This window comes from Sphaeramia orbicularis, chromosome 1, assembly GCF_902148855.1.
Source record: "Sphaeramia orbicularis chromosome 1, fSphaOr1.1, whole genome shotgun sequence".
NCBI classification, from domain to species: domain Eukaryota; kingdom Metazoa; phylum Chordata; class Actinopteri; order Kurtiformes; family Apogonidae; genus Sphaeramia; species Sphaeramia orbicularis.
Genome location: NC_043957.1, coordinates 29,471,017 through 29,497,126, shown reverse-complemented (window position 1 = coordinate 29,497,126; position 26,110 = coordinate 29,471,017). Strand labels below are relative to the sequence as shown.

At 37.7% G+C, this 26,110-nt stretch overlaps 3 protein-coding genes across 3 annotated transcripts; all 3 read right to left on the bottom strand.

Moving 5' to 3' along the window:
* Nucleotides 1-932: 932 nt before the first annotated feature.
* LOC115425775 (stromal membrane-associated protein 1-like) lies at nt 933-9,213 on the bottom strand. Its single transcript, XM_030143533.1, has 10 exons — nt 8,935-9,213; nt 8,310-8,443; nt 7,641-7,726; nt 7,449-7,521; nt 7,301-7,345; nt 7,134-7,206; nt 5,437-5,564; nt 4,322-4,535; nt 2,536-2,858; nt 933-1,607 (listed from the first exon to the last, which is right to left on the bottom strand). Exons 1-10 carry the CDS (start codon nt 9,050-9,052, stop codon nt 1,473-1,475), a joined length of 1,329 nt encoding a protein of 442 aa, XP_029999393.1. The 5' UTR covers nt 9,053-9,213; the 3' UTR covers nt 933-1,472.
* Nucleotides 9,214-9,512: 299 nt separating this feature from the next.
* On the bottom strand, nt 9,513-14,991 carry cenpk (centromere protein K). Its single transcript, XM_030143545.1, has 10 exons — nt 14,905-14,991; nt 14,595-14,672; nt 14,448-14,504; nt 14,276-14,339; nt 13,447-13,493; nt 13,276-13,358; nt 13,061-13,159; nt 10,731-10,860; nt 10,550-10,603; nt 9,513-10,352 (listed from the first exon to the last, which is right to left on the bottom strand). Exons 1-10 carry the CDS (start codon nt 14,905-14,907, stop codon nt 10,197-10,199), a joined length of 771 nt encoding a protein of 256 aa, XP_029999405.1. The 5' UTR covers nt 14,908-14,991; the 3' UTR covers nt 9,513-10,196.
* Nucleotides 14,992-22,380: 7,389 nt separating this feature from the next.
* Nucleotides 22,381-23,704, bottom strand: lbx1b (ladybird homeobox 1b). Its single transcript, XM_030146442.1, has 2 exons — nt 23,377-23,704; nt 22,381-22,868 (listed from the first exon to the last, which is right to left on the bottom strand). The coding sequence occupies exons 1-2, from the start codon at nt 23,702-23,704 to the stop codon at nt 22,381-22,383; spliced, it is 816 nt and encodes a 271-aa protein (XP_030002302.1).
* Nucleotides 23,705-26,110: the final 2,406 nt, after the last annotated feature.

The following is a 26,110-nucleotide window of genomic DNA, read 5'->3' as shown; positions in this document are numbered from 1 at the left end:
GATGCTGCCCAAATTGTAAATATATGCAACAATGTGACAGTGAGTGACATCCACACATAAACTGTTACACAGCATTATATTCATTAGTATTTTGCAGTTCAGTCTCCATGTTTAAGTAACATTACTGGCTGAAAAAAATAAAGTCTTCATTGAATTCAAGTGAGTTCTAGAAAAAAAGCCACATTTGCAGATGAAAAAGTTGCCAGTACTTAAGTGTAAATTATATTATTAGACATTTTGTTTTAACCACAGCTTTTGTGCTTTCTTTTAAATTCTCAGATTTAATATGGATTGTGCAGTTGATTTCCCAATTGTGTTGTTCCATAACCAACATCTAATGTGATCTGGATTTTAAAGGTGGGTCAGCTGCCTCAGGTGTGTTACGTAACGTAAAAGACATTCCTATGTCACCTGCAGAGGCCATACATTAGTTTTTTTCCATGCTGATATACTTACACTTTGTCTAAATTGCTGTAAAACAAAGTAATATTTTATGATTGCAAATAAAACAAGAAAAGCACTCGGAGAGCGCAGACCTCCGCCAAGACAGATCTCCCCCCAGCCCCCCGATCACCACCAAACTTTAATCATTTCTTCCTTGTACCAGTATCAACATCTCCTGAAGATTTCCTGAAAATCCGTCCATAACTTTTTGAGTTATCTTGCTAACAAACAAACACGCAAACACACAAAGCAGTCTGATCACAATACCTCCTGGAGGAGGTAATAATACTCACCATTATTGTTTGTTCAGTATACTGTGGTTTACAAAGCTAATGACATATCACAAGATGTTGACCAAGTAGTTGACATCTTGGTTCGGAGTCATTGACCAAAGTTCTTTCAAGAAGCTTGAACAGTGTCATATCCCAAATTCTGAAACATCAAATTTAGGACAGAACCTTGTACAAATCAGACACATGAAGACAAACGATTTATTATGACTTTATTTTTTATAGGGGAACCACAAGTACTTTAAAAGAAGGTTATACAGCGCTGTACATTCGGGAGCAGTACTGACAGACCTGAGTCTTATCTCCTCCCTTTAAATACTATTCATTTAAATGTTCTATAATCTTATAATGATACAGTGATACAATAAAAGCTTGTGTAACTGGTCCTGCAGCTTTCTGATATGTCGATATCATTTTTGTTGGGACTGTTATTTCCTTGTAATTTTTCCAAAAAAGGAAAATAAAAGTTATGATCAAAACCATACGACAGGCAGAAACTGCCAGGCTGTAATCCTGTATGACTCCCAATTCACTCACACAATAGAGAGAAAGAGAGACAGAGAAAGGGAGAAGGAAAAAAAAAAAAAAAAAAGAGATACAATTTTCATGTTCTGAAGGCTGGTCCATGATGGGGATGGGCATCAGTTCATAGTGAGGTGAAGAGAAGAAACTATGATTTGTTTGAACCTTCTGCAACCTCGACTCTTACTCTGCCCGCCCATCGACCGCCTTAAAGGCTCACTTCCATAGCTGTGTGCTCAGCGTCTGGCCAGATCCAGCGGTGGCCCAACCACCCATCGCTGATGGAGGCTGACTGAAGGCCATCTGACCACCGGCACCATTCAGAGTCAACCCTGACATCTGCTGGTTCATCTGAGGATGTATGAAAAATGTGTGTTAAAACAGGAGTAAACTTCATTCACTTCAGCCTGCATTCATCCATGTCTAAACCTAAGTGTGTGTTGAGACCACAGACTGTATATACAAGACATGGATGGAGCTACTGTCATGTCACCCATTAGTTTTTGAGGTGTTCCTGCAGCTGTTTATCCCACATAAGCTAAATGTGTTTATGACCATAATCAGTTCTCTCAGCACTGAAGCAGACACGTTACATTCTTAAAGTGTGTGTGTATTAGTGTGTTTTTTGAATATAAGACACGCAATCAGCTTCTAACAACCATCAAATGTGATGCTTGTGCTGCCATCTGGTGGTTATTGCATGATCTGTCAAAACAATGTGGAGTAAAGTACTTAACTGGGCACTTTTGTGCAATGCACCGTCACAGCTAGGTGTGGAAATAAGTGAAACACATTACACCTGACAAGAGGTCTAACACACGTCGCCTCCTGTGTCTAAGTGTAAACTCAGGTACAATTTGTATTTGTTCCAAGGTGAAAACACTCTGCAGCAATCACAGGAAGGAACACCCAACACCTAGGCGTGCCTGATAATTTGTATGATTTTTCTGGTGTAATTGTATCAGTCTCCATTCAAGTAGAACTAAAAATACATTTGGTTGACAGTGGCTTAGAAAGAAGACAAGTAAAAGGTCTAAAACTGCAGCCACCCTGACATTCATGGAAATGTCTGCTGTTCCTGAATTCTGATGTACACCATGAGACATTAAAAACCACATCATGACAAACCTGTCAACTGAGAATGTGAAAGGACCAACTGTCTGTTTAGTTTGTTAACAAGTATGAAAAAAAAACCCTCAAAAAACAGACATAAGCTCTCATTTTTGGTTTAAAACTGATATTAGTGTTGTTGAACTACTAAAACAAATAGATTTCATACCTGACCCATATTCCACTGAGCCTGCTGTCCAGGCTGGATGGCATACATGCCCTGAGCGGGCAACATGCCACCCTGCGGTCCCATCATCCTCGGTGCCATACCCATAACGCCAGTGGCAGGCGTATTACCCATGAAGCCATTGGGCATGGTCATCCCTACCATCATGCCTGGATTGGGCCCCATCATGGCTGCCCCACTCTGAGCCATCATGGCACCCATGACGGTGGTGGGCGGCATGGCTGGGCCCATGCCAGGGAAGGCCTGATACCCAGCAGTGGCCTGGACAGGAAACTGCATCTGGGAGGGGCCCATGAACATGCCAGCTGAAGGACAAGTGAAGCAGAAACAACACGTGAAAAAGTAAGCAGAGCCCTGCCCAGTCACACAACACTTTGCCCCTCCTGCTCACTGGTACCCTGCCTACCCAGGGATTCATTTTGAGTCTTAACTTTCAATCTTTTCAAAAATGTTTTAAAAATATGAAAAAAAAATTCCCAAAATTTTAATTCCAGCGTCAAACTGTGAAGTGCACTTCTCCTAGTGGTAAAGAACATGTGTGTGAAATTTGAAAAGAATCAGGTGAATAGTGTCTGAGAAATGGGATAGACAAAAATCTCGGACGGACGGAAGGACGACCAGAGGGATGGATGTGGGTGACGGAGGTATAACAATAGTTACATTACAGAACAGAATCATATAAATATGACACCAACTAGCCAATCAGCTGATCTCATACTTCAATTATCCCTCAAGTAATTCATGTCATACAACAACAGCACTAATGCTTAAAGGATAATACAATAGTCAGTTCTATAAACTGAGGGCTAGGCAATATATATTTAATCAATTTGATTAATAATTCTATTTTTTTTTTTAAATAATAGCGCTTATTCTGCTGTTGCTCAAACATGACTTCCCTGTAGTTATGGCAGTACGTCATACAGTATGATGTTTGCTGTTTACTTGGAGAGACCTGCACATAAGAGCCTCGACAACAACAGGTTTGAGTAATGGCAGCAACAACCACTGGTGGTGATAATGAAAAACAAAGGGATGCAAAAACGAGTTGGGAAGGTCTGATGTTAAAACAGACCATTGTGTTGCCTTTGGGTGACACTGTACACTTAGCATTGTAGTGAAGAAAACTATTCTTGAATCATATTATGAATCATCCACAACACTAGGTGAAAAAAAAACAAGCATTCATATTTTCAGTCATGTTGCCTGGCTTTAAATAATTTAATTTTTTGTGGGAAGAGTTATATAGTGATACGACCCTGTTGGTTTAACAGGCAGATCAGTTTGAAAAGCTCCTGAAGACATGGGTTGGGAAATCCACACAAGCATCTACTTGCCCTGATGAGTCACTAGACTGTTCTGGAGATGCATCTGACTCAACAAGATCTCAGCTTTTATGTTGGTGAGAAAAAAAAAACTGACTGAAGTGAAACACTAGTAAGAAAATTAGTACATGGGTGGACAGCCAAATATGCAATTTACTGACTCATTATAATCACGCTGTGTGCTTTAACCATTCCACTGTGTACTGCATGCCAATACTTTTATGGTACAGAGTGAAATGTAATTGTATGCATTAAAAAAATTCTAAAACAGTTGAATTTTCATTTGCAATAGTGAAAACCACAACTCCCATAATCCATCACTATTTTATCATAATAAACATTTTGTTAGTGTGGCAGAAATTATGTTTGAACCTTTAAAAAAAGAGAACTGTGAGACAAATACTGTTTCATGGATACAGATTCATAGTAATCTGGGTCCTCACCAGCAGGGGCCTGTTGGGACATGCTATTAGTGCCATATAGGGACAGGATGGAGTCCTTGGACAGGGGCTTTTTGGCTGCGTCATCTGTTTTAGTGGTGCTACTGCTGTCACTGAACAGGTCAAGTTCTCCCTGCGCAGACCCTGAGCTGGATCCAGCTGCTCCTGCTGCTGCTGGAAGTTGTGTTGGAGTACTAGCCACATTACTGGAGCTCACCTGCAAGAACATTAAGGATTCCCAGGTTTAGAAAATGTATTGCTGAAGGAAAACAAAGCAATGTCTTGTCGCTATATAGTCACTGGTGCTGGTAGTCAGACAAAAAAATAAATCTGCTATGTATATATTATATTTATGCTATTTTTGCAGCTTTTACCTGCCATCTTACAGGCCCTTCTCACTGGGACCTGAAGTCCTGAAATCTCCTAAACCTACCTGAGCCAATCTGCAGCCTGTGTTGTTGTATGACTCTGATGCTTTAGTATGTGATAGTATGTGATTTTGGATTTATACTGACAAATAAATTGAAAAAGACTCCATGCCCCTGGGAGTCTAGTGGTTCTAAAGCAGCAGTGGAACAGCTTCAGTTTCATCCACTACAAAATGAAGCATGTTTGGCAGACTTATTTAGAACAGAGGGTGTTTTATACAAATGTCACGATGAAGATGAATCCCAAAAAGTTAACTCTGCTTCAGTGTCAACATGAGAAGACTGAAGATGGTTTTAAAAACAGGAAGGACCCTGCAGTGGCATCCAAAAAGAAGGCTTATTTTAATTAATATAGGCATTAGTGTATTTTGACATTTTCAGAGTTTACAGGTCTAAAACAGGTCTGGAACACCTGCCTCATATGGCTGCTGCTGTGTGTTGAGTGCATGGGGGTCAAGTGTTTACTGCTGCAGAGCTTCTGCTGTCGCTGCCTGACTTTAGTTTACAAAATAAGCATAGTGCACTTAGTGATGGCATATACTATCTACACAAAATGCCATAGTGTCTAATCATAGCCTTTATGATACTATTACTTTCAGTTTTGCAGCTCAACCATCACTTCCTGTTCCTGCAAGGCAATGTGATACATTAGTACCATCTCTGGATGGGAGACTCGTTGCTTGGTTTTACCTGAGAAAATGGAGCTGCTGATGTGGATGCAGGGAGGGGGTTGGACACCATGGGGCCGAAAATATCCAGGTCATTACTCTGGCTTGTGCTCGTACTACCATTGTTAGTTGATGTGGCTGCCGGTGCGTCTGTGAGATACATGTAAAAAAACTGGTTTTACAGGTGACAAATAATCCTCAACAGGAAGGAAAAAAAAACCTTCGGGTTTCTTTTAGAGAATTCTATGTGAGGAATAATCCATTTCTCACTGAAATCCTGAATGAAATCCTAATGCAACACAAACTGCAGAGGGAAGAGGTGTAACTATTAAATGTATTATATGTATTATTATAATATATTAAATCTAAAAGTATACTATACTGTACTCATGCAATGCAACAGCTTCCCACTGTTACAAGTGCCCAAACGACAAGATTAACAGGGCTAGAACATGATGTTTATGCTGTTAGTTTTCTGGTCATGAAACAACAATAACAGTATAAATAAGATAAGATGAAACTTTATTAATCCAACAACAGAAATTCACTGGTAAAAGCATCACCAGGATAAAGTGCAAGAAATTTGCATACATAAAAATGGTGCAAAAAAACCATACAATTTAAAAAAACACAAAACAAAACCAAAACATAAAATAACATCAACGCTGCTTCTTTTAAACTTGTTACATTCATTAGTACTAGAACAGTGTCACTGATGGATGTATATGCAAATTTACACATTTCTAGACCTTAAAAACAGGCCTTTGATCACCAGAAACATCAACAGAAGCATTTGTTTCCATTAAAACACATTAAAATATAAAGAAACCCCAGTAAATGAACATGCAAGAGCTGCTCAGAGTGTTCCTGCCACAGATGTAAGAATTAACCTACTCTTCCAATACCACAATAATCTCATCCAAAGTTGAACATCTACAGAAATCAACTACTAAACCTACGTTATAGGTGAACCATCCTTAAAGTCTACATTGGCATAGTGTGAATAGTTTTAATGGTTTTCCATATTCCTGATACACCTCACAAACTGTTTTACACAAATCTACAACTAGTATGGCCACCTGTTGCAGGTCTATGTAACCATGTCAGTGTTAACTATTTTACTACAACTCCCTGGCAATATTGAACTGATTTTTAAACGAAAGGCAACAAAACAGAACAAATCTGCAGTGAGAGTAACTAAAAAAGGAGAAGTGACCCTCAGCAACTAAAGCTGCAGACTCAGCACTTCCTTTACTGGTCCAACAAAGAAACTGAGTGGTCAAAACTTTAACAAAGCCATCAGCAGGAGAAGTTTACATCCTCTACACTGGACAACATTATACGAGGACAAAAGGCACAGTCTAATACATAACATGCCACAGCTTGAGAATTCCACAACAAGCTACAAGTAGATGGAAACTGGCATGTGTTGCCTACTGTAGTTCAATGTAATATCTAATAGCAGTTATGGCATAGTTGACTCAGCATTCTACTGACTTAAGTCATTTTCAGATCCTCACAAACAGACAATAAACATTGAACAGCATCAATAATTCATCAACAATAAACTGAGATATCATTGATTAATAATTGGCAGTTCTATGTCGTGACAAAAAGTCAAGTCTCCAAATGACAGGCTGAGTCAAACAACAAATGAGAAGCATAGTAATGGCAAGTATCATTTTTCCATGCCCTGTAAGATGAACAAAATACACTTACCAAGGCCTAGTAGATTCACAGATGGCTCTGAATTTTTGATCGGGCTGATCTGAACAGGCCTGGACTCTTCACTCTATAAGAACATAGAAATGAAATTTTCACAGTGTTTTCTAATGCTATATGTACCTGTAGTAATATATAGGTGATACTGTAGTATGAGATAATACCTTGTTCCCTCTGTCTGGCTCCTTCTCTTTCTTATTATCTTTTGGCTGAAAAGTATACAAACCATAGAATGAGCCATGTAATGAGGGACACTTACATCATCATTTATAATGTACATAATATTAACTGTTCATTAAAGTCAGTACATACACTGCGTCCATTGGTCACATTCTTGCTGTATTTCTTCTTCTCATATTTATCCCTGATGAAGAATTCCACTGCTCTGACAACAGAGTTAAAGGAAAAAAGATGCAACAAACAGGCCAACAATAATGAACTACTGTATATCATGGGACTTTTGCTTATGTACATGTACATGTGTGTTGTTATTGTAAAGGATACTGGTCTGTTTGAGGTCTTCTGAAGTTTTCTGGAAGGTTGGCCTCATAAAGCTGCCTTGCCTTGGTGTTGCCCATCTCCTGTATACTCTGAAACAAGAGAAAGTGACTAGCGTGTGACTAGCCTGAAGCTCCTGTTATATAATGTAACCATCATTTCACGGATTTCGACATGGATTTCATTGTGCTCATCACAAGGCTTAATATCAGAAAATACTCAATCATTCATGAGATGCAAAATATTGTAAGTCTTGAGAACAAAGACTTGTGTTTTGTCAAACGTTCTCTGGTTACAGCTTCTCAAATGAGACGACTGTCCACTCTGAATTAAACTATATTAAATATCTTTGGATTCTGGACTGATTCACTGCTTCAGTAACAAAAAAGACAAACCATTATTTGATCTTGAACTTAAATGGTGTCTGTGTTTATTTACCAGGCCGATTCAAGGTCACAGTAGAGGGAATATTGAATACAGATGTTGTGTGTGTGAGCCAGGCTTTAAGTATTTCACTTCAAGTAAATAAAGTTAGGATTATGAGTCTATGGCTGTATTATTCTGACCCCTTTTTATATATGTGAATGTTTATGTTGCTTTATAACCATTTTGACATGACTATAACATATTTTAAAAGTGAGTTTGAATGTTTTTCTTGTAATGCCACTGGGGTACCTGGATTTGTTCTGAGGTCCATTGGTCCAGGTTGACCGATTTAACTCTGGATATATGTACACCCAGGTTCCTGTGGATGCCAGCACACCGGATACAGATAAATACTCCCAGATTCCAGGATGCCCATCTTGGACCTAATATAAACAGATTTGGATTTGAGGAATTGATCATGGAAAGATACAGGGAAACACATGAACATGTATGATCTTGTGATAAGTTTAAGTGCCAAGAAGCAAATCTAAATCCTTTACCCATAACCAAACATACACAGAAGAATGGAGTTATCTAAAAAAAAAAAAAAAAAAAAAAAAAAAAAAAAAAGTTTGTAAAACGCTTGTCAAACATGAGAGCTAAGCTTCAGACGGCAGGGAGGGAGAGGCATTCTGGCAGATTAGCTTAGGTAGATTTACAGAAGTTAGCTTGCTAGTTAGCCACTTAGCGTTAGTTCAGCTTAGCTTGAGGGGAAGAGATGTCAGCTGACTAACCGGGCCAGTTGGGTTAAAACACAACACAGTTAGCTTAGCTTAGCATCCCGACACAGTTGCTATACACTTTTTAATGTTAACTGTGGATCTGCGAACTCCGACACTAAACTGTGAAAGATTCGCCGGTGTAAATGTCGCACCTTTCGCTTCGCAGTCGGCGCAGTACTTGTTGTCTTCCTCTCTCAGCATTTTGGACAGGATGGCCTGGTGCTGCTCGTTCAGTTTCTGGGCCTTCTCTCGCTCCGAACGGGTGGTCATATCTGCGGTTTAAGATGGGCTTCCTTAATTCAAAGATATCTACTTTAATCAGTCGGTAATCGGTAATAGTATCTGATATAAGACCATAATCAGAGGAATGGACGCCTCCGAGTTAGATATGAAAACACCCGGAACCGGAATCCCTTCTCCACCTACAGGATTCCTAGAGCTGACGCGGCGAACGCACCGGATTGGACGACGCGTCTGACGTCAGCTGACGCACAAAGTTATCAGCTTTGAGTTTCGCAGTTTCATTGAAAAGATCTGCAGTTGACGAATAGAGGAAAGAATAGCATTTTCATTGAAAAAGTTCTGCAGTGGAAATTCATGAATCTATATATGTAATTTTAATTGGGCATCACATAGAAAACCCCTGTACTTGAACAGTGAAAATGAATATTCTAATAAAAATTCTGAATGCTCCTCTGGCAAGAATGGTTTCAAGAATACTTTACAGATAAAATGTAAAATTCACAAGTTTATTCAAAATGAACATGTAAAGTTCCAGAAACATTCAACATCTACATATATACAGCACATCATTAAAATAGAAACACTCACACACAGTGCAGAATGCTCTAAAAGACATGCACCTTAACAGGTTAATCAGTCAGTCTAACCTGCCCCTGAATGTCAAACTGAATGGTTGTTTGTCTCTACATGTCAGTCCTGTGATGAACTGGTGACATGTACAGGGCGTACCCCACCTTCACCTGTTGGTAGCTGGGATAAGGACCGGCAACCACGTGACCATCTTCAAGGTAAAGCGTTTCAGAAAATGAATGAATAAATGATCAGAATAACTCAAGTCCATTTTATAAAGACCTCTTCAATTAAACTAAACATCAACAGGATCAAAGAACATGCTAATATGAGAAATTGAAAATACAATATGGACAAATGCTAGTTCACAAACATTCAAAAGAAGTGTATCTGTTCCATTGGTACTGTCAGATTATTATACTGTAAATATTACATGCCTCTATAGCAGGTACAGTATGTACAGTAAAACACATTCTCAGCTCAGGTCTCAGTTCACTTCTACAAATATATTATAACTTACATAATTTACAGTTCTATATAAACACACTAGGATTATACAATGGTAGTAAGTGGTACTTGGGAGGTCTAGTGCACTGCTGCCTTAATAAAAGGGTTCCAGGCGGATCTTGAAGTTATTCTCCTGGTGCCTTATGGCAATACCGTAGCGGAGCAGCATCTCTATGTATGGAGGCCAGAACGTTGAGTCTATGGTAACATAAGGGTCATGGGGTGTGTTCAGAACCTTGTTCATGAGCAGCTATGGGGGAAAGGGACATAATAAGACTTGAGGCACACATGCAGCAATGACAATGAAGTGTTTATGGAGGGACAGATTAAATAATTCTGCTGTATTACATGTTTATTTAACAATATATAGATAAAAATAGTACCATGTATTACAGAAAAGTGCAGCATGGGTATTGGTCATGCTTATGTTGTTAATGAAAATCCTACCTCGAGAATTTCATTTAGTGAAATCAGATCTTCATTCATCTCTTGTGGATTATTCTGTAAATTACAACAAACTGTAAGTAATAATAAAATAATGTATGGTCGTGAATATTTGTAAAAGTTGCAACAATAAAATGGACTGTAAAGTTAAGAGCTTTCATCAACCCAAAGCAGGTTAAAGCACCTTCTTTTTCTTGTTGGTTTCACTCTGAGGAAGAGGAACATGCTTCTCCAGGATGTCTCCCAGACACTCCATTAGCCTCTCCTGGTACACCTTCATTTTCTGAATTTTGATTTTGGTGTCTTGTAGGACACTAAGAAATACAAACAAAAAAAACACATAGTACCTTTAGTGGGAAAATAAAAATAAACAATAACCAGAGACCTAATTTCAATAAACAAATAAAAATAGGACCAATGACCCTGTAGCTTACCGGCCAAATTAAAAGCTTTGGGAAATGTATCCAGATGCCATTTATTATCACCCAGTTATATGCATTTATTACATTACAGAAATAGCCCATGTTTTGGTCATATTCCAATCAGATCTGTAAAAAATTCTAATTCCAACTTGATATCATTGATACTTATTTATTGGATCAATCCACTTCCCATCTGTTATAATGGGAAAATTTTTCAAAGTCGCACCAAATCCAGAATCAGATCTGGATGGAAATAATTGCAATACTTTGTGTTGACATCATCATAAAGAAGCTGTATACCAAGTTTGAAGTCAATCAGAACTGTAGTTTGGGAGAAAAAGACGATTGAAATTTTTTCCCCATAAGAGCCCATGTTAAATTTTCCGTAAGTTTCCCGGATCCAGAAGATCCTGATCAGCATGTGGCCATTATGTTTTGGTCATCTCCCCACCAGGGCTGTACTGTAGAAATTTCAACTTGATGTTATTTATATTTACTGAGTTATTGCATCGATCCACTTCCTATCTCTTATAATGGGGAAATTTTTCAAAGTCGCACCAAATCCAGAATCAGATCCGGATCCAAAGAATTTCACTGACTTTTGTTGACATCATCATAAAGAAGCTGTATACCAAGTTTGAAGTCAATCGTAATTGTAGTTTCGGAGAAGACGACGATTGAAATTTTTGTAATGGACGACAGATGACGACGACAGACGACGACAACAGATGCTGACAGACGCTGCATGACGACAATAGCTTACGGCCTGTCAGCCGGTAAGCTAAAAATGGTCTTGACATTCACTGTCTGTCATTTTAAAATGTAAAAATATGCATGTGCTTTTCTCAACTACTTTTGAACACCAACTGCCTTCACCTCATTTATGTATAAATTCAGTTTTGAAAGAAAACTTTAAACTGTCTCCTGTCTAACAAAATATGTCTAATAAACTATAGAGAAATTTTGAGGTCTCCATCACATCTTTGAGCAGTTTGAGCACAAATTCAACCAAATGAATTAATAATGTGTAGGACAAAATATAAACATCAGTCAGTGTGAAACAATCTCTTTTTTGCAAATAAATGATGTCATTCAAAAACCCTGATAGTGGCTGACATTGAAATATCAGAGCTGACTAAACTGAGAGCTGATGGTTGTAGCTGATTTGTTTAGACAGTGTTTATTCTATTATCTCCAGCTTTTCTAAATTGATAATGCTTGTCCAAGAAGGAAAATTACATTCTTTAATCTTTTTTTTTTTAATTGAAAAAGTTAGGTTATAAGTTGGAAGAGCCTCAAATCCTCCATTTGTCTTCCTTGAAGTCCTCCACTAAGTCAAAGAAAATGCAAATATCAGGGTCTGCAGGTCTGAGGAAGCTACACATATTACTTTAAAGACATTTTTGCAAGGCATCTTTAATCAAATTTAAGACCTTACATTCACAAAAACAACAGAACAACAGGCCCCGTAGTTACAATATCAATCCAGCCAACGTTCCATTTCTCTATAACGTTCAAAGCTGCTTAAGTTCATACCTGAACCCCTCCACCCATGAGTGATCGTTGGTGGTTCTACTCTTTCTGATCTGTTATGAATTGCAAATTTGTAAAAGTTTTCCAAAGCAAAAATAACAATATTATTTATTGGTGTCTGTGGAATCTTTAAGACCTTTTAGTGTTAGATTTAAGAGTGGTGAATTTTAATGATAATCAAGTCACTAATTTAGGAAAATCAAATTTAACACTTTTTAAGGATCTACGGATACCCTGTGATATGAATATGAGCAGACTTTCTCCAAAAAATAAAGCAAGTGGGTCTGAGTTTCTGTTACAGGTAAAGTAATCGTAAGCTGTCTGAAAACCAAGAGAAAAGCTACACTTAAACATATCAAACATTTGACAAACTGCACCCAAAGCACAATTTATTGCATAATCTTTGTGAGAATAGAAATATTTCTTAACTTCAAAAATACTGCATCATTTCTCCCCTTCTCTTATTTTTTTCCATGATTTTTCTGTTCTCTTCTGTTAGTGGAGGCACACCTCAAAGATGAACTTCTCTGATGAAATGTGATTTTGCTTTCACACTCACCTGTGCTCAGGTAATTTCTCTTTCTCCTTTTGAAGTCGGTCAACATGATGAGTAGCAGTAACCAACATCTGTTTCTTCTCATCCAACCACTTCTCTTCACTTGAAAAACATACAAACATTGCTTGTACAATCACACACTGACCAAACCATATACAAATCTATGCAAAAGTGCCCCCCACACATTTAAAAAACAGCGAATTTTGCACTTTACATACAGTTCTTTGGTTTCTTTCAGTTTGTCTCTCTTTGCTTCATAGCAAAGAACAATCATCTCAAGTTCAGAGCACAGCTTGAGCATCTGAGGAAGTCATGGTGGAAAAAAGTTTTAATATTGCAGTTTATAGAGGCACATTTTTAGAGCAGCATTTACATATATACATACATACCTCCTCTTTTCCAGCTTGAAGTAAAATTTCTGAATTTTCTGCCAGCACTAAATAAAAAATAAATTTTTTTTAAAAAAAATAATCTTGCACTCTTAAACATTATAATTTGATGCAAACATCTAGAATTACCATTTGATATTATCTAGAAATTCTATTATGATATTCCATTATAATTCAAAATTTCAAAGGCATCATGTAAACAACATAGTCTGAGTGAATATTCTGAACAGCCTTTTTTGTAGAATTATTTTCTATTGAGACACTTGGGATATACAAGTATTTCAGTTTTATGAGGATTGTTGATTGTTCTTAACACATATACATCATATTCAGAATACGCCTCTCATTTGTGGATTTTACTATAGGTTGTGACACACTGCTCTCACTCAGATGGAGTAAAGAGACAACCATCCACATATCTGGTCAGAATGAGACACACGCCTTCTTTTACACATCATGAAAGTAATCTGCTGTCTTTTTTTTTTAATGAGTAAACATCCAAAAAGTAGACCTTTTCAAAATGATGATTGAAGGAATGAAAGAGAGAGGCTGTCTTCACATATTGAAACATCTGCCATCAATGAAGTTTTTATTTGTAATGAATGTATGCATGGCTGCATGTTAAACTAAGTAAGCCCTGTAAACAGTTTATCAAAGGTTTTAGCTTTTTCAGAACGAGGAGGAAAAAAATACTTTATATACTTCAAATAAATATTAAACTATATTGCTGACCATGAAATGCATGGTTAAAAAAAGGAAGTACAGTCCATTGAGGTTACAGGGTTTATTCTACTAATTATTTTTACTACTGTTGGTGGAAAAGACTTACACTTCGGCTCCATTGTCAGCCACTGCTTCAGTTCAGCTTCTGTGGCGATCAGTCTATTTACTGCCTATCAAAGATGAATAATCACAACTGACACATTAAAAAACTTAATGATGGATGATTTAACAATGAAACACCTGAAAACTCCAGATACAAACTGATAAAGGTATCTCACCTGTTCTTGTGGATTTTCACACAAGTCTGGTTCACTCAGTATGATCTCATTCTGGAGCTGCAACAAAGAGACACAGTGTGCAGTTTATACTTGTCTGCTAACCCAAAGCCAAGGCCCGTCTATCTCATCAGGCTGAGGCAGTTTTACCTTCTCAAGCTGAGCAAACTGCTCCTCACAGCGGTCCAGGAGCTCCGTATGAGCGGTCTCTGACAGCTCTGCCGCCGCCTGAACACACAAACATGGGGGATGAGTGTCTCATAAAGGTCCGGATGATTTTTAAGACTTTTAAAACAAGTCAGAGAAGCTAATGGCTGAGAAATGGAAAGCTGAACTGACATAAGCTATCTTACCTTTAGCGGGGGCGATATTCTATGTAATAAATAAATACAAAATGAGCAAAATTTCAAGGTTTGCACATTCTAAACACAATAATGAGTTCTATGAAGTACACTCTTACCATGTTCTTGTTCAGTTTTATCCTTTTTTCAACTTCGCTGACAACAACACAAACTACCGCTTCCTTTTCAAAATACCGCCAACATTGATGACGTCACGGCCGCGACAGAAACAGAATTGAGCAGTGCTAATGCTGCGCGAGACTGCGCAAACGTCGCCGCGCAGGACGTTTCCAACTAGGAACGAATTAAATGCACGCTGTTCAACGGAGTTCTGAAACGATAACCCTGAAGAGGAGCAGAATTACCCAGAACCACGACTTAAGCAGTAGAAATAAATAAATAAATAAATAAATAAATAAATAAATAAATAAAGTTGTATTACATAGATTTTTCATGGTAATTTAGAGGTTCCGTATGGAATGTGGTTAGGTCTTCATAAAAATTATTTACAAGTCTAAAACAAAAATTTTGTCTTAAAATGAATCTGATCAAACTGTCCGTCTCCTGATTCACATGATATTTGACTTCCAACGCTGGCTGATACCAAGATAAGATGAGATAAGGTGAGAGAAGAGAAGAGAAGAGAAGAGAAGAGAAGAGAAGAGAAGAGAAGAGAAGAGAAGAGAAGAGAAGAGAAGAGAAGAGAAGAGAAGAGAAGGGGGGTCCTCAGGGGGGTCCTCCACACTGGGAGCTGTGTCTGGTCTGCTAGTGGGGGTACTGTCCTTGGGTCCCTTTGGCCCGACTGGCTGGGGGTCCTCCCTTCGATGTGGGGGGTCCACCTGTCTGTCGGAGTCGGGGGGCCTGGGTGCTGGTCCCCCCGATGGCACGGCCTGTGGCTCCTCCCAGTGTGGACGGCCCCAAAGGTGGCGTTTCCTTGATCCACAGTGCCATGCCATGTCTCCCTGTTGTGTGCGTGTGCATGTGTGTAAGTGTGTAAGTGTGTGGGCGTGTGTGTGTGTGTGTGTGTGTGTGTGTGCGCGTGTCTAGTATGGAGGGTGGGAGGGAGGGGTTTTCTTTGTAATTGTTATTCTGTTTTTATTGTGTAATTGTTTTTAATTCTGTAAAGCACTTTGTGTTGCATCTGTGCATGAAAGCGCTTTATAAATAAAGGTTGATTGATTGATTGATTGATTGATTGATTGATTGATTGTGAAGAGAAGAGAAGAGAAGAGAAGAGAAGAGAAGAGAAGAGAAGAGAAGAGAAGAGAAGAGAAGAGAAGATATGCCTACTGTAGAAATAATAAATAGTAGGCCTACTAAAAATAACAACTAGTACAGATCAGGATCACAAAAACTCTACTAGGTTTCTGAGGGTTGAAGTGCAGAATAAGATCTGTAAAATGTCAAAGTCTATATTATGAGGCTTATACGGTACTGCTTCTTTCAATGTGTTAGTATAGAATATTATTTGGATCAGTTTTTCCGCTTATGACTACAGTTTGTTCAGGTAATATTAGGACCTCAAGTGAATAGGACAAAATAAGAAAACAAAGTCAAAGCAAGCATGAGACCTCACTGTGGAAGTCACATGACAAATTTCCTGTGACATCACATAGGGACCATGCATAAACAGGGACTGGTTTTTGATTATTTTTATTGTACCGACAAAGAATAAAATGCCGCCTTGTTCTTTCTTTTTTTTTTTTTTTTTTTAAATTTCATCATTTTGATGTACTTTATTGCCAAATTTCACAATATATTGTATAATTACAGTATATCCATATATATAAATTCTTAGACAAAAAAAAGCCTCAATTCTCTTTATTTACGAAGAAAATAGAATTTTCTGTCTATTTCTTTGCCAGATAACAACAAATCAGTGAAAATACAGAATGTTTCCTATTTTTTTAAGGTCTTTATTTTTTTCTTCTTTTTCCTATTTAATAATAACAACAATAATAATAATAATAATAATAATAATAATAATAATAATAATAATAATAAATAATAATAATAATAATAATAATGTGTGTATTTATTTATGTATTTTCTGAATTTACATTTTTCATTATGTACCATACTTTCCTTATGTCTGTGTTCCTGTGTTGTTTTGTTGATCTGTTACAGTTTATTCGTTAAACAAAGAATTGTTGGGAAAAAAATTTAAAGTGATTTATTCACAGAACTCAAATTGATGCAAATTCCCCAAATTCGGTGTAATAGTTTTCCTTATAATTTTGTCAGAATGGTCTATCCCAATAATTTGCTGATGTTCTCAATAAATAAACAAAGCTTTAATATGTAAGTGTGACAAATTTAGTGTCATCAAGTGTATGACATGATGTGTTCTTTCACCTTAAATCATAACCTTGGCCTAACGCCTACCTGTTGATGCTATAATAATGCCATAAGGGTAATAATTAACCTTAATTAAACTTAGAAATATATTTAAGGTCAAGAAAAACAAGAAATAGGATTAAAGCATATTTTGTAGTATAAGATTTGTGCTGAAATCAAGTACTCTACACTAATAAAATTGAGTACCATGCACTTCACAAGATGTCACAATTTGATAATTAAACATGTTGCTGAAATGTCATTTTCAAACACCTATAAAAAAATTGCTGACCCATACTTAGTACATGTATCCCTCATTGACAGAATGTAGAAATCACAAAGAAGTCAGATAATTATCATGCTGGAGTTATTTTTTTATTGATGGCAAGAGCCTGATCACAAGATAGAATTAATAGAATTACAGCAACTGTACCTATAATCTAATATAGCTGAAGTCAACCTACATGTAAAAAACATTTATATATGGGTTCATGTGAATTTTACACATTTTTTACTGGGTAGATGAGTGGTACACTGTTGCCCATAAAATGGGAATAATATTGTTTTCAGACACATTCCTCTTTTTATTCCCATTTGTACATATCAGTAATATCACCTTTGTCCAGGTACTTTGATTACAAACTGAGTCCCCAGTTATATTTTATCTATCAAGAATAAATCACATTGTCACAATCATTTAATGAGAAGAGGTACAAATATTTTAATCCAGCTTTATGGGCAACAGTGTATACTGTTCTGTTTTCTAAGTAACAAGTAGCTGAGAATCAAATATAGTGAAGTAAAAAAATACAAATATTTATCTTTAAATTATGGAAGTGAGGTATGAAATAGAAATAGTTTGGTAACATATTGTATTTGTGAACTAAGTATAATACCCTACTTGGGTAAATATGAGTTACAAAAATTGCACATAGTAAGTTCTCCACTAAAACACTGTATATGTCTGTATACTGTCTGTTTAAATGAGGACAAAAACATAGGCCTAAAATAACTTGTGTTATGCTTGGCACATGTAGGTTAAATGTAAGTAACTAAAGACTGGACAAATAACCCTCCGGATGCTGGAACACACAACTGTATGAAGCCTCTCAAACACTCAGAGCATGGCTGGTTCATGCTCAGTGTGCTGAACTCCACTGTCCTGTGAACACCAGCAGGTGTCTCTGTTCCTCTCTATCGGCACAGCAGCACACCTTTCAGTTAACAACTCCTTTATTTTTTACCTTTTCCACTCCATCTTCTTCCTTATTTCTGTAATTTCAATGTTCACCTGATTTTCTGAACTTTGTAATGTTTTGATTTTATATTGTGCAGATCTTGCTCAGCTGATTATATGAGGCATTATATGAATAATATTAATATCTTTATAAAATTGTTGCTTGAATACACCTTTCAGCCTATAATTAGGGCATGTCATTTGTAACAACAGTAGTGTATCAGAGACTACAACCATTCCAGTAACACAAAGGAAGCTATAATCTATTTAAACATATATAAACTAATCCCTCTCCTCTTTCTGCTCCATTTTCTCTTTTATTATTTATCATTCTCTAAACTCTGAACTCCAACATACACTTTACCCTCAAGACCTTATTACTGAGCCAGATCACTCATTTCACACATCATGACTTATTTAGTTTTTCTTCTCAACTTTAATTTCTACAATGTAGAAAACACATACAAATACAAGTTACTCCCCTTTTTTTAAAAGTGTTTTTTTATGTCTAAGCCATGCAGCACATATTGCATTTGGCTGTAATCATGTTGATATTCAACAAAATGAAACTGATCTGTGTTTGATGTGAATCCATGCAGTGGCAGCAGCATCAGTAGACTGAGGGAATATTTCTCCTGGTTTTCCTGGTGTAGCCTTTTTTTTTTTTTTTTCAAGCTATAGCTCCTAAAAAAATCACATAGCCTATAGATTATTTGAATGATCAACTAGAATTTGATTAATATGCAAATTTCCTAACAAACGGTTCCATTTTGAGCCTTCAGCACAGCCTAATTAATCAACAGTTAAAGGAAATTAATACATACATCAATTCTGTCAGGAACATGCTTAGTTCAATCGCCCGTAAAATTGAAGTTTGAAGTATTAACTGGCTCCACAGGAAGGCTATGATTAAAACTCCACAATTCGGCTCTATTTAGATATATAGAGTGATTTAAACTGCAAGCAAATTTAAAGTCATTTACAGATCCGTTTACAAACTAATACTCCTAATACTAATTTTTAATGATAATACTCATTTATATGTGAGTAAATTGTGACTTGAGGTACACAGAGTATTTTCATTCCCCTTTTTGAGTGGAAATATTAAACTAATTAATTCATTTAAATGCTGTCTTTGGACTTATGTCTGAAACATAAATTTTCACTTTGCACCTGAGACTGTTTTCTACTATAAGCAAATTTAATAAAAAGAGAGAGAGAGGGAGAGAGAGAGAGAGATGGAGAGAATATAGAGAATAAAGGGAGAAAAGGTTAGAAAAAAAGAGGGGAGGGGTAGAAATGAAAAAGAGAGAGGGCTGTACCATTGTTTCAGTAGGGACTCATGCATCAAACTTCAATTTTCCGGACGATTGAAGTAGTGATTTTTTCCATCTTGAAGTGAAATACTGAAATACACTTAAGACCTCCAGATTAATTACCACGAAGTGGTCCCTCAGACTGTAGTATTACTTATCACCGAGCTCGCCTGACAACCCCTCATAAAATAAGCAAGTGAGATCCATAAACTTAGGCTGTGCCTTAACATTCTCTCCCTTCATAAATATGTTTGATTCAGAGGATTTAGAATATATAGAGTGAGGAAGGACACACACACGTTCACACACACGCATACAGCTTATAACTTCAAGTGCCCGAATGCTTTAATAACCTGGAAATAAAGAACCAGGCTTTAAAAATAAGACTTAAATGCACATGCTTACATTTAGACTTTGAGTTAAATTTCTGTCTTTAAAAAACGTATTTACACACGAATAAACCATATTTATTCATATATTATTTGGACTAATGACCTTTCTATCAGATAAAGTGCTTACCGGTCTATAAACTTGGTCATGGATTTCAAAAAAAATAAAATAGAATTAAGCAAACACTATAAAACAAGTGAGAAGAAGACAGCCCCACTTATCATTTCTGTGAACAAAGAGGGTTAAACGCCTTTGAGTCCCTTTTCTGGACACTCTCTCTCTTTTTCTCACATCGCCATGTTTTCAGCTTCATTAAACTCCTTAAAGACAAAAAGAAATAAAGAGGCAGAAGAAAAAGAAGAAGGAGGAGGAAAAAATAAAAAGAGATGAGAAGAAAACAAACAAAAGACTCCCCTAACCAGACTTTGGCATAAATGTCACAGTCTAAACTCTTTATGGCTCCCTACTTAACATTAAAAACACTTTCGACAAAATCCATTTCTTGTTTAGAAAACGATCTTGGACAGAAGTCAAACATATTATTCCGAGGCTAAAAAGCGGCTCACACAAAAAAGGGGCAGTTTCATTGTAATTCATTGACTTGTTCTGAGCGCCAGGCCAAAGAAAAGGGCCAGACATTAATAGCCGCAGATGCCCTCATGAGGGGAGAGTCTATGTAGGCATTATGGCCTTTGTTCGCACTGACTTAAACTGTTTAAAAGGAGGGTTAACTCAATCCATCAAATTGTCTGAAATTGTGAGGAAATTTCAAAAACCATATGGCCTCCAAACGTTTGCGTCCTTTTTGTGCGGTGGGACACACTTGTCTCAGTATTGGTGCCTGCGGGGGTGCGGCCCTGCTCCTTTGTGACTCGTCCCATCAGGGAACTGCTGCTCATTTGTCCCCACTTTTCATGCTTTACGCACAAAATTACGGCCCAGTCCCGCAGAACAAAAAAGGTCTATAAAGGCCCGGAGAAAAACTGGCCCAAAACTTTGTGTTTTTGTGGCATCCTCCTCTTTTTTTTCCCCGGGACCAGATTTGTGTTTCTCACATAAATTTTTGCCACGAATGGGGAAACACGTCTGAGGGTCAATAAGCCACGATACGCATTTAAAGGATCTGAAAGGGCATGTGAGATTCCGGGCCACTAAATGTTTAGAGCATCCTTAGTAAGAAAAAGACACAAAAGGAACCAAATAGTGGAGCATAATAACTGAGAGTCAGCTCTAAATAGGCCGCTTTTGATCGGTTTACACGCCCAGATTTGGCAAAGAGCGTGGATTAAAATATATATTTTTTGCCTAAAACAAGACCAGCTATTATACAAAGATGCTGAAATTACATCAAGAATTACAACGTAAAAGAAATATCCAGAAAAGCCATTTTATTCCCATAGTAGCCTATATACATTACAGTCTGTGCATTGGTTTTCAAATAATGTCCTGATTTTAGAAAGGCACTTACAGGTGTACAAAACATAACAAATTTATAACTGTAAATCTATTGTATCCAAACAATAAATCTAAAAAGTAGCCTATAGCTGTCAAAATCACCGCAATATTCATTTTTGTTTCTCGCCATCCTTTAAGCATTCCCATAAAACGCATAATAAGTGTGAATGACCGATTTTTTTTTTTCCATTTCCTATCATCATCATCATCGTCGTCGTCGTCATCATCATGCACTGCAGCATCGGGACGCAAAAACCATGAACTGAAGTCAACAGAGTTCCAGATGATGATGAAGAGGAGGAGGAGGAGGAGGAGGAGAGCCGGCAGTGACTGAGTGAGTGACACAATGGCGATTTGGCTCAAAGAACACAAACAGTTTAAATTAAAATAGAGTAAAAATAAATACATAATGACCACAAATCAAATCACGCATTTACATGCAAAAATATGGAAAAACAACTGGAGCACTTTCATCATGATGTGTGTGAGGATAGGCCTTGTGTAATGCAATGGGACAGGTGTGTATTAATGTGTGTGTCTGCGTGCGTGTACGTGTGTATGTTGTTGGCCTATAGTGTAAAAAAATAATAAGTTACTCATGTCATTTTAGATCATATTGCTCTGATTGCAAGAAGTAACCGTTTGCTAACGAATACATTGTAAAATACCACTGCATATTTCTTGTTCTGCGTTCATGCTTTACTATGAATAGGTCTATCTGTGCCGATATAAAAGTCATTACATTTTGGTACATGTTCTGAGATATGGTATACAATATAAGCAGTAAGTTACAAGTCCTCGGCAGGGAGTTTTTTTTAAAATCGTCTTTTATGTTTCCTCTCCAGTCCCACGCAGCGCTATCAGTCATCCACATCAATCTCCACATCCTCGTCCTCTGAGCACTCTTTACTAGTTGTGTGGTCTGAGAATGGAGACAGCGGCGACGACCGCAGTTTCTGTGCGAGCTCGAGCTCCTGCTGGCCGCACCGCGCGGGGGACTCGGCTCGCGGGTGGCCCAGCGTGCCGTTGGCGCATTTCTCCAGGTCCGCGAGTTTGGCGAGCTTGTCCAAGGGGACCTGACCGACGGCCTTTGCAGACTCCACGTCGGCCTTCATCTCCTCCAGGTCCCGTTTTAGCTTGGCCCTCCGGTTCTGAAACCACGTGATGACCTGCGCGTTCGTCAGGCCCAGCTGCTGCGCGATCTGGTCCCGGTCTGCGGGGGACAGGTACTTCTGGTACAGGAAGCGCTTCTCCAACTCGTAGATCTGGTGATTCGTGAACGCAGTCCGAGACTTTCGACGCTTTTTCGGGGTGCTCCTCTGGCCGAACAGGGTCATCCCGTCCCGGCCTGTGAGGGAGAGACGGAGGCTGCGTCAGAAACACGGGTTTGTGCAGGTGCAGAGGCGCATCTGCCGCTGCGGTGTGCGCGTAAAAGTCATCCTAGCGCAAATATACCAAAGCAAGTCATATCTTCTGTGCGACAGTAACGCGTTTAACCCTGGTGGGAATATTACAAGAATATTACACATACACCACTGGGAAATGTGGAGCACCAGACACATTAGGCCTTAATATTACAGAAATGCGCTTCCACGAGGAACTGCCCAGAAAATTACGTTAATTCCCTATGTTCGAAAAAAGTGTATTTTACGCAGGGAAATACTGGAATATTTCACCCCTGTTAAAAAAAAAAAAAGCATGCCGAACAAAATTCATTACATGCGAGAGTGTAAAACGCACTATAGTGACATTTTTTTTATTATTAAGCACAGGCCATTGGACAATTAACTGAATGATGCCTGATATCGAATTTTAAAAGGTTTTATTTGATTTGATCGCCTGGGAGCAACATTTACCTTCGGCTGCCTGTAAAACGCTGACTTCGAGCCCCTTGAATGTCTTGCTGGCCAGCTCCTCCAAGGCGCAGAGCGGAGAGGTCTGGGTGAGGAGAGCCCGGCTGGACAGGGGGATGCTGGACGGACGGTGCTTCTCGGAGGACGAAATAAGATGAGCTGTGCCACAGATTGTGTAACTTCGTTTCACAGAGGGTTTGTTCAGGATGTCCTCGATGCTGAAAGGGGTCAGCGGCTTGTTGGAGTTGGCAGGAGGCGGCAAATGGTCCAGTGGACTTCGCCTCCTGTTTTCCACTGCATCACATTTGGCCACTTCTTTGGATGTCATCATTGGTTGTACGCAGACTTTATTTATATATATAGCCTATATATTTAGAGGAGTTCGATGAAATATCAGCGATTAAAAAAAAACAAAGTGAGGCTACAGCGAGGAAAAAGTCACATAACAGTTACAAGTTAAAACGCAGGAACGAATGAAGAAAAGAAAATCTTATTCCAAAATGGGATGCCTTCAAAGTGTCGATCCTTGGGAGCAGCAAGTCCGGAGGAGTGAGATGCCTCCCTGAAAATGGCGAGGTCCAAAGAGTTGACGATTACTAACAAGTTATCATTGATTGGTAGGTAATCAATTATCTCCAGTGGCACTTTCGCCCTCTTCCCTTTCACTCTTTGACTATGTTGCAGTCCAGTGCGGGGCTTTTTGCGACTGGGGGTGTCCCATTAATTAGGACGCATGGCTGGAAGGAGGAGGAGCCCGGCGGAATTATAATGCTTTGTGCTCTTATCATCTTTGGTCTAATTTAGTCGTGTGGTGAGATACCAGAATAGGTATGTGGGGTAAATGATGGGAAGCAGAGAGAAGGAGAGAGAGAAAGAAGGAGATGGAGGGAAGAGAGGGAGAGAAATCACCATTCGTGCAGCTTATTTAAGCATTTTACGCGTAAAACTTGAGGGTTGGCTCAGCAGAAGTTGCTCTTTTCCTGTAGCGCCTGCACTTAAAAAAAAGGTATTTGGATTATGTGGATGATGTGAAAAAGAAAAGTCGACAGGGCAGAAGTTATTTTAGGTGTTAATTTAGGTGTTAACCTATAGTCACAAGGATTTTTTCCTCGACCAAAAGCGTGGATGATCCTTTGTTTTGTAAAGGTAATGTAGAGCTGGGCTATATATCAGCTCTGATGATTCCTCCTCTGGGGCGGGAGAGAAGGAGCACCATGCATCCCTCTAAGCAACGCCAAACCCGGGCCCATAACTCAGGCGAAAGGGCTCCTTTTAGATCATCCGAGAAATATTTCATCTCCTCTCAAATTTCCATGTGCGCTCCAGGTTTGACATGATGGCTTTATTTTGATGCTTTTTCTGACAAATTACAACGAGCTGTTTGCATTAAGCGGTTTTTACGCAAAAGGACAAGCATGATTTTTTTTTTTTTTTTTTTTGGGGGGGGGGGGGGGGGGGGGGGGGTAATCAAAATTAACATTTCCTCGTGTTTTTGTAGATGGAAATAAATAGATTTTTGTTTTAAGTCTATTTTCTTTTCACGTTATAATAACAGTAGTATATAGCGGAAATAATTTTAGAAACAAAGAACATCTATTATTATTATTATTGTTATTATTATTATTGTTATTATTATTATTATTATTATTATTTGTTGCTGTTGTTGATGTTGTTATTGCTACTTCTGTTCTATTTATTTTACCTCATTAACGAATGTAAATATTCAAATTCAATGTTACTCAAATGTGAGTCAAACCAGTGAAAACAAATGATGATGATGTTGTTGATGATGATGATGGAAGGGGGTGGGGGTTATAATTTAAGCATGGCCGCGTTTTATTTAGTTATTTCAGTGATTCTGCCATGTTTTTCTTATTGGCATCAGATAATCAGTCGGTAAGTTACTGCTAACGCTACACACACACACACACAAAATAGTATCCAAAGATAATTTTACAGGTATTCTTTCGACCCCCTGATTTTCTCCTACTTATATATATATATATATATATATATATATATATATATATATATATATATATATATATATATATGTATATAATGCTTGTGATTTAAGAAGCTTCCCTGTAATATTCTGTTGAGTTTTGGAAACAAATCCTCTCACACAGATAGGCTTATATTTTAAAAAAATTATAGATAATTCTGGACAGAGATCTTTATTTGTTTTTTTCCCTCAATTTCTAAAGAGCCTGAGTTTAGTCTGTTTGTGCAGTCTAATTTAATCAGGTTATAAAGGGGGGGTGGGGTATAAAGAAAAAAAAAAAAAAAGGTACTCAGACATTTTTAAGGCCAGTTTATATCTGCTGCTGGTGGGGGGTGAGATCTGATTTCAAGTAACTGTGTGTTTAACGTCTGCTTGAAATATAATCAGTTACTTTTGTCCATAATTTCCTCCACATTTACCAGTTTCTGTCTAGAGATCGTAGATGTTTTTTTTTTTTTTTTTTTTTAAATTTCTAAAACTGGTAGATAAATTATTTAACTGCACTGACGTTACATTGAAAAATAGATCATAAAAATAAATAAAACACTAATTATAATAATGTTCATCGGGGTAATATGTTATTTAATTTCATATTGTTTGCATATATTTAAAGATTAAAGATAAAAGGACATTTCCCATCTAAATTGAATATTGTTTAAGCTCATGATTGGATATAGAAACACAAAAATAACAATTATAATGTTAAATGACAGAGGTAACAATTGAAGCATA